Source organism: Parasteatoda tepidariorum, chromosome 2 (genome assembly GCF_982258835.1).
Source record: "Parasteatoda tepidariorum strain Cologne lab strain chromosome 2, Ptep-v5.0, whole genome shotgun sequence".
In the NCBI taxonomy this organism is placed as follows: Eukaryota; Metazoa; Arthropoda; class Arachnida; order Araneae; family Theridiidae; genus Parasteatoda; species Parasteatoda tepidariorum.
This window is the reverse complement of record NC_141756.1, coordinates 125,951,912-125,960,822: the sequence shown is the minus strand read 5'-3', so window position 1 is coordinate 125,960,822 and position 8,911 is coordinate 125,951,912. Positions and strand designations below refer to the sequence as shown.

The 8,911-nt window shown below is 28.6% G+C and overlaps 1 protein-coding gene across 3 annotated transcripts in view; it reads right to left on the bottom strand.

The window, feature by feature from the left end:
- Positions 1-232: 232 nt before the first annotated feature.
- Positions 233-8,911, bottom strand: part of LOC122272951 (phosphatidylinositol-binding clathrin assembly protein) — a 59,831-nt gene continuing 51,152 nt past the window's right edge. For 2 of the 3 annotated variants that reach the window (XM_087158317.1, XM_087158315.1), the window contains exons 5-6: positions 8,113-8,329; positions 233-3,911 (exon numbers count right to left, since the gene is read on the bottom strand). In XM_087158317.1, the coding sequence (XP_087014443.1) occupies positions 3,833-3,911; positions 8,113-8,329 (296 nt within the window). In that variant the 3' untranslated portion in view covers positions 233-3,832. The remainder of the gene's footprint in view (positions 3,912-8,112; positions 8,330-8,911) is intronic. The other variant, XM_087158330.1, reaches the window with a different exon arrangement.

Below are 8,911 nucleotides of genomic sequence, written 5' to 3'. Positions count from 1 at the left end.
TTTCAAAAAATTAATTTCATTATAGTATAAATTCTAGTTCTAATATTTTTAAATAAAATGTACAAGAATTTTAATACACAAATGTGATCGATGATTTCTTGAAACTTTTGGACCTTGGATTTCCAGATCACGGTTAGCAAAAAATCCGCTGATTTTTTCCGGATCACAAACATCTCTGTATTTATATTTAAAGAGTGATAGATATTTAATAGACAGGAGTTGATTTACAACAATCAGTATCAAAAATAACAATTTAATTAGATTTAATACATAGTCACATGTAATAATTTCATGCACAGGTGATTTTATATACAGATATAAAAAATAGTTTACCTGCTGTACATTGTTTTGCAGTTTTATTAAAACTTGCTCATACAATAAATATATGTTTCACTCCTTAGACTTTTTATAGAAAAAAAGAGATTAAAAAGTATCTTACAGGAATGCCAACAATTAAAGGTGCTATTATTTTTTTTTAAATAACCCTTAACTTATTAATTTTATAGCATTACATATTGAAACATTTTAAAATAAAAAAAAAAATGTCCAAAAATGTGAAGAAAGAAATTTTTTTACCTAAGAGATTTAAACAATAACTTAACAGATAGTAATAAATACAAGATAGTAACTATTTTTTAAAATATTAATAAAATACATATTTTGTAAAAAACTTTGAGTAAGTTACTTAGCTAAAAATTTCTAACATATAATTTTAACAATGCAAATAATTATAACAACATTTTAAATTAAAGATAACAAGAATAACTTAATATTTTATGAGTAAAATTGCCACAAGAGTTCTGCAACCCAGAGCCTTTGGAGAGCACTCATAATTCTTTCAACAATTTTAACAAAAACACCCATTTCAACAATCTAGTTCATAGCTTCCATGACTTGTCATAATTCTTTACTTAATAATCCCTAATATTTTAAATACTCTGTCAGGAAAAAAAAGCTACATAGAAAAGGCTAAAATCTTAATAAAAAATAATATTCAACTCATAACCTTCAGAAATTTAGGGGCTTGTGTTGCTGGAACTGGTTTGACCACCCTGCAATCAAAATTTAAATTCCCTAATGCATATCTAATAAATGAATTTCCATTTCGATGAAAAGTTACAATTAAGAAAAAACTTGGTGCAGCATTGTAAGATATGCTGCATTCTAATTAAAGGTTTCTTTTTAAAACACTTTAAAGCAAAACAAAACGAGAGAATATCTCTAAGTTTTTTTTAAAATAAATAAAACAAATGAATATTTTATAAAATAAACAATATTTGAATGGCAGGGTCAAAATATTTTGGAGTCGACTCCAAAAGCTCCAAGCTAAGAAACTTACACAATAACTTTATCTACTTCAGGGTGCATAGCCAGTGTTTTCAACAAAAAATAACCACCTTTTAAGTACTTTATTAGCATTTTCCAAAAGAAAAAAACAATTCATAATTAGGATCTGTGCAGTAATAAATTTTTTTTTTCTTCTATCATTTAAAGTTCTTAATTTATAAACATAAACCAATAAAATTAAAAAATTTTACGTAATCATAAAATAACTAGTTTCTGATAAATATTGCAGAGAAAATTGTGAAAATAATGTATTTTTTGTAATTTAAAACGACGATCGATACAGCAATGAAAGAAATCTTTTTCCAAGAAAGAAAATTAAGCACTTTTTACAAACCTCAAATAAAAAAAGAACCTTTATGGGCTTTTAAAAAGAGTAAATCAAAAATAAGCACCTTTAAGCATTTTTTAAAAATGCTACACACCCTGTACTTTCAATTCTCGATACAACTTTAAGCTATTGAAGTTTAAGGTGTAATCTATAAAAACATTCAATGTTCAATATTTTTACTCAACTAATCCAAGTGTATAGATATAAAATCTAAACTTGAAAATACCATGATTAACAAACTTAAAAACAATGGTATTTCTCAAAGCTTAAAGAAATCCATTAGTTGCACTGAACCATGTCAACTACTTGAAGAAAGCATTAAAGTAAAGATTTTAAAATCATTTATGTCATTAATTCATAATAAAATATGTGTAACATTTGAAATTCATAAGAAGCTAAGTTACAGTGAGTATACAACAAGGAGCCTTAAAATTAGAAGAATGACTATAATAGTTAGCATCTCTGATTCAAAATATAAAAACAAGTATTAATAATGAGTATTTACAATAATGAATGAATGTCTCAACAAATGATTTTTAAAACCATAAATCTATCAGATAAGATAAGAACAACAACAAGAAATAATGTTTTTGATTGCTGCGAATAATCCTATTGTATAACAGGGTGCCTGGCAAAGTTTTAGATTTAGTTTCTCTTACTTTATTAAACGTACGCACAATATTTTTAAAAAGCCCAACCATCTAGAATTTGACAAACCTAAAGGCTGAATTTGCAGAGACTATTACAGATTTAAAAAATTACAATCTACGGATCTGCTACTGATAAAAAAAATTACAAAATACAGTCTACAGATTAAAATTTTTTTTCTTCTTTTTATGGCAAGCAGAATTCTCAAAAGTGGTATTTTTTTCCAGTAAATACTTAAATAAAGAACACCAAGAATTTTGGCTTTATAAGTAAATCATATGCAATTACATGAAAGATATCATTTAAACAAACTTCAAAAAAATTAGTATTCTTTTTAATCTATTTTTTTCCATTTTGCAAGTTCAGTTTTTTTCCTTATTATTATTATAATTATTGCATTAATAATAAAGTAAGGTAATTACTTAAAAAATAAGATAATTTAGAAAACCAAAATTTTGGTACCCAATTATCAAACTTTCCCCTATCTACAATTGCCTATCTGGGATAGTCAAGCTTTCACTGTTGTTGGAAAATTATTAAAACAGTATTAAATAAGCCACACAAATTTAAACTCAGCTTTAAGCAGGCCTATTCAAACAATGCTAGATTTTTAGCTACACTTCCAGTAAAAAACAAAATTAAAATATCAACTTAATATTTTTTTTTAATAAGTAAATTAGCTTTTACATATTTATCAGATAACAAATTAAGTAAACTATTTAATGAACAATTCAGTAGTAGCGTGCTTCATTTTTAATTTCATTTAAATGTTTTCTAATATTTATTTTATGTTTATTTACTAGCATATAATACTCATTTATACTAAATATGTATCAATTAAGGGGAAAAAATTGACTAAATGTGGTTCTTATTGCACAACAAATTAACCAAGTTGGATTACAAGGATTAGAGAGAAAAAATAAATAAATGCACAAGAAATTATAAAAGCATTTTATCTCGTAAATTCAAAAAATGATAATTGCAATTCTTTTTCCTCAAGAATTTAAATTTTCTTTGACTTATAAATGAATTATTTCCCAGGCTATTTAACTACCTTTTCCAAATTGCCAGACACCCTGTTTAAACTCAAATAACGTGATAAGACATGTTAAAATTGTCATTTCATACATCAGATAAATAAGTACTTAAAAAGTGACATGACTAGTTTAGTTTATCAGCAGCTAAAATCAGGTTTGCAAAGTGCTTTATCAGCTCTGCTCGTTCAAGCACACTGATGATGATGATTCTGTTAGTTTTTCATGAAGCAAGATAGAACTGCTTTTTGTCTCCTCGCTCAAAGGAGAGGGTATCAGGGGGGGACGACTGTTCACGACGACGGGACCAGGGGCTAAAAATTTCTGAGAACACCTGGTAGGGCGGGACCCGGTGTTCACAATGTCAGGTGGCGTGTGGGGAGATGGAGATGACACGCACACGTGGGTGCCACCAGTGGGTGTTGTTGGGGGTTGAGGTGTTCCATAATTTTGGGCCATTCATTTCTGTCGTACTTCACGAATTTTTCACTGCAGGGTATTTTTGGTCGGTAATGCTTCCTGGTGGACATGCTGGAACTGAGCAGTCTCTTGTGCTAAAAATAGAACACATGATTTAAATAGATTGCGTAAATATATCAAGAAATGCAAGCATGCAAAGGAAGAAAAAAATTTCAATACAGCATATTTGCTACATTAAAAAGTTTTTGTAGCCTAAAGTATGAAAATAGTTGCTTAAATAAGAAGAAAAATATGACTAAAATTTTATTAAATGACTTAGGTCAGCGGTTCTTAACCTATGGGTCGCGACCCAAAATTGAGTCGCAAAGCATATTTCTTGGGTCCGCTGTGTCGAACTAAAAGAGTTAGTAATACACCAAATAATAAGTAATACCAACACCTCCTAGAAGAAGTCATTGTGGCTTACTCAGCCTAGGCTTAATGAGGTACCTGGGTAACTCTATACCCTTAATCCTTGTTCATAATAATTAAAAAAGGCACATGCCTCAAAATTAGTTTAGCATATCAAAGTGCAAAATTAATATAAGAATAAAAGATACTTAGATAAAAGACACCCCATAATATTGCTGAAAAACTTATAAAACCTGCTGCCATTGACATGGCACGTATCACATGCGGAGATGTAAGTTCAAAGAAATTACAAAAGATACCATTATCAAATGATACAATTCGTTGGCGAATTAATGATATGTCATTTGATATTAAGAATCAACTTATTTCTGCTATAAAAATTGCTGGTTTACTTAGTATTCAACTGGATGAAACGACAGATGTAAGTAAAGATGCTCAACTCATGGTTTACGTGCGGTATCCAGGTTTAACAGATATACAGGAGGACATTTTATTTTGCAAACCAATGTCAACAACAACTAGAGGTGAAGATATTTTTCTTATGGTCGATTCATTTTTTAAAGAAGAAGGATTAAATTGGAATCAGTGTTTCAGTATTTGCAACGACGGTGCAGCTGCCATGACAGCTTCTCAAAAGGGATTTTCGACAAGAGCAAAACAAATGAATCCACAAATTATATTGATTCATTGTTTGCTACATAGACAAAATCTTCAAAAAAACTATCACCCGAATTATGTATCGTTTTGGATGAAATTGCTGCGGTAGTCAATTTTATCAAATCAAGAGCTCTTAACTGTAGAATTTTCCGCGAACTGTGCTTCGAATTTGGTGCAGAATACGAACATTTATTATATTATTCTGAAGTTAGATGGCTGTCCCGGGGCGAAGTTGTTCAAAGAGTATTATCATTACGGACAGAAGTCGAATTATTTTTGAGAGAAAAGAAACACCCATTAGCATCTAAATTCTCCGAGTTGAAGTGGATTACTTAAGTTGCTTATTTGTCAGATATCTTATTTGAAATAAATAATCTAAATACGTCTATGCAAGGACGTAATCATACCATTATTGGATTAACTGAAAAAATTACATGTTTTAAAAATAAACTCAAATTATGGAGAAATAAGGTTGAAGTAAGGCAATTTGCTTCATTCCCGACTCTTAATTTACTTGTTGAAGACAATAATATTGATATCACAGATTTTGAAATACAGAAAATTATTATTAATCATTTAGAAAAACTAATAGCAGACTTTGATCGATATTTCCCTGCAGACGATGTTTTCAAATATAATTGGGTTCGAATACCATTTAATTTTGATGTAAGTGATTTGCATGAGGAATTTGTTAATATTAATCAATTTCAAGAACAATTAATAGAAATACAAAGTGACCAAGAACTTCGATACAATTTCTACAAAAACACTGAATCTTTATGTGCTTTCTGGTAAAAATTAAAAACCGAAAAGCCAATAATTGTTAAAAGAAGCCCTAAAAGTATTATTGCCCTTTTCAACAACATATATGTGTGAGGCTGGTTTTTAGGCTCTGTGTGTAATCAAAAACAATTACCGGAACAAGTTAAATTCTGAAATAGATATAAGGTGCTCCTTGACAAGCATTCAACCGAGGTTTGAAGATCTTTCAAAATGTATTCAAGCACAAGGCTCTCATTAAAACTGTATGACTTGCATTTAAAATTTAAAAGACTTAACATATGTATTGATATTTCTTTTTTTTTTTTTAGAAATAAGTTAAAATGTCAATTATTTTCAAAAAGTTACAAATATATTTTAATTTGGTCAATAAAAATTATTAAAAACACTTGATTATTAATTAAATTTTCCTTGGATCGAAAAGTTCTTTTGTTTATCTTTATTATTAAAAAAATTAAGAAAAAATTTGTAAGTTAAAAAAAATCATCATCGTAGGATTGAAGATTTTTTAAAAATACGATCTAAAATAAAGCAATGAAAAAATTTTGACTTTTTTTGGGGTCGCGACATGAACATATTTCTCAAATTTGGGTCACGGCTTAAAAAGATTAAGACCACTGACTTAGGTAACTGTTATATACCATGATCCATTCAGTCTAGTTGATGGAAAATATGATAATTATTATGTAAACATTATTGTTCTAGCATTAAATTTTTATATCAAAAAAATTTTTTATATTTGCAGAAAATTAAATACTTTTACTTACCAGAAATAATTTAAAAAAAATAATTTTCTATTTAAAAAAAAACACTTTCTATAGAAAGTTCAGTTTAACCAATAATTAATTTAGCAAATTTATATATATTGTGAAAAGTGATTATTCAAATTCAAAATTCACACATCTTAGTATCGTATTAAAAATTGTGTCTTTTAAAATCATGCAGAATTTAGTAGCTATAACTATTGAAAAGGCAAACAAGAAACAAAATAGATTCATAGTGGAAATTAAGTGCAATAAAAAGTGATTACTCAAATTTGCAATAAAATTTTTTTTCATAGGAAAAAAAATTCATTATGTTCAGAAGCTATTGAGGGCTGCAGGTTGTATCTCAATTTATGTCTTAAAAAAACATCACTAAGAGCACAGTAAAGTCTCCAAGGCTAATGAATAATTTTTCTGAAGTCCAATAATTTTTCTGAAAATGGTTACTTTTTTTTTAACCCCTTTCAGACAAAAAAAGTTGCCTCGGGTTGAAAATAGTTGCATTTTAGTCGCCTGTGGCAACCCTAATACAGGGATGAGTTTGGTAAAAAACCAAAAAAGCTGAAAATATGAAATTTCACGTGGATAACACATTTTTGAATAATTGTAAAAATACCTGAAATTTGCGCAAGACAAAAGTGCATGTAGGAAAAATATTATTAAGAATATATCTGTAGAATATTATCACAGTTTTAATAAAATATTTTGATGCGCGATTTTTTATTTAAATTGTGAAAGTAAAAATTTCAGTGGTCGATTTTTTAATTTCGTTAATATGAATCCAGATGTGAGGTTAAATATCATGAGAACAAAACACAATGCATAATTTTTAAACTGCGTGAATAAGTATTGAGATATGTACGTTTTAAAATAGCATGAATTCAAATTGTGAAGTGTGAATGATGCAAAAATTTTTTTTTTAAATATTATGTGAATACATCTTGATGTAAGAGTTTTAAATCACTAAAACATTTATAGCAATAAATAATTTTAAAACTAGTGATTACAAATCAAGATGTGTACTTTGAAATTGCGCAAATAATTTTAAATCACGTTTATATGGGTAAAAAATGAATCTTTTTTTTGGGGGGGGGGAGGGGGAAGGAACTTGAAAAAGCAGAAATTTTCCTTGAAATAAACTGAAAAAAAAAGAAGTAAAATTCTGCCTAAAAGCAGAATAAATTCACCCATGACAATAGCAATGGCTTCACTATTTAAAACATATAAAAATTCTCATCAATTTAGCTAGTATGCTCGCTACTTATTCCTAAATTATTGGAAATGCAAAGCAACCAACACGGATAGGGAAAAATCCAGTAGATTTTACGAAATGTAATTTTCCTGATAATTGTCGCATAATGTACTAAAAATTTTACACGTAGGGAATATTAGGGATTTTTATAGGCATCAAAATAGAAAAACTGTTATATTTTTCAGTTATGATAGACATTAAACATACTTGTAATATTATGTATACTCATAATTTCAATATTAAAAGACATTAAATTCATCAAAGATACTTAGAAGATTTTTTTAATTAATATAAAAAGGTTCTGAATAAAAATAAACTGAACATTTTAGAACAAAAAAAAGTTTTGAACGGATTTATATAAATGAGGTTCGCTTCCCTATGTACTAGTAATACGTATTTAAATAGTCAAGCAAGCAAAATATAATATGCACAAAAATTTTATTTCAATAGGGATTTTTTTAGAAAACTTACTCAGTTTTAGGGAATTTTTGAAAATCTACAAAAACCAGAAGAAGAACTAAACCAGTAGCTATGGAAATAACAAACCCACCTGTAGGAAATAAGTCAACATCTTTCAGCAGCTGCATTACCAAGCTCCTTCTTGTGTCCAGAATTCTCCTCTGTGAACTCTTCGGTGTTTTAGGAGTTCTCGGAGAATGAGCACCAGATATATCTGCCTCCATGAATTCTGAAAGTTAACCATTTCAAGTAAGGATAGTATTTTAACATAATATGATGCAATTTTAATACAGTTAACCTCACTATTGCGAAACCGCTTAATGTGAAATATCACTTTCCAGGAAAAACACGTTTGGTCCCAGGAATCAATTATTGTTGTATCAAGGGTCTGCCCAGGGCTGGTATTCTAAACAAACCATGAGTCGAAGTAGACCTTCCCCAAGTGACGCCTTCCCCTGATGTCATACCATCCACTGTTTTGAATTTCGGTATTCTGAACACTGATATCAGTGGAGTAGACTCATGGACTGGTCTACTTCATGAGAAGAGTAGGGGTGAAGCTTCTTCCATGTTATCAGCCAATAAAAATGCTCAAAGCATTCTGATGCAATTCATACGCGACAAGCTGCTGAAAAAGGCATTTTGGTTCAGTATCTATTTTAGATAAAATATTGCCCTTTGAGGTTTATTTGAGATTAATATTGTAAAACTTTACTTTTATTTTATTGCACTAATATTTGATATTTACATTTATTAAATAAATTTTATATCCATCTCTAAAATGATAAGTTTTTTTTTGCTGTTATTTTTG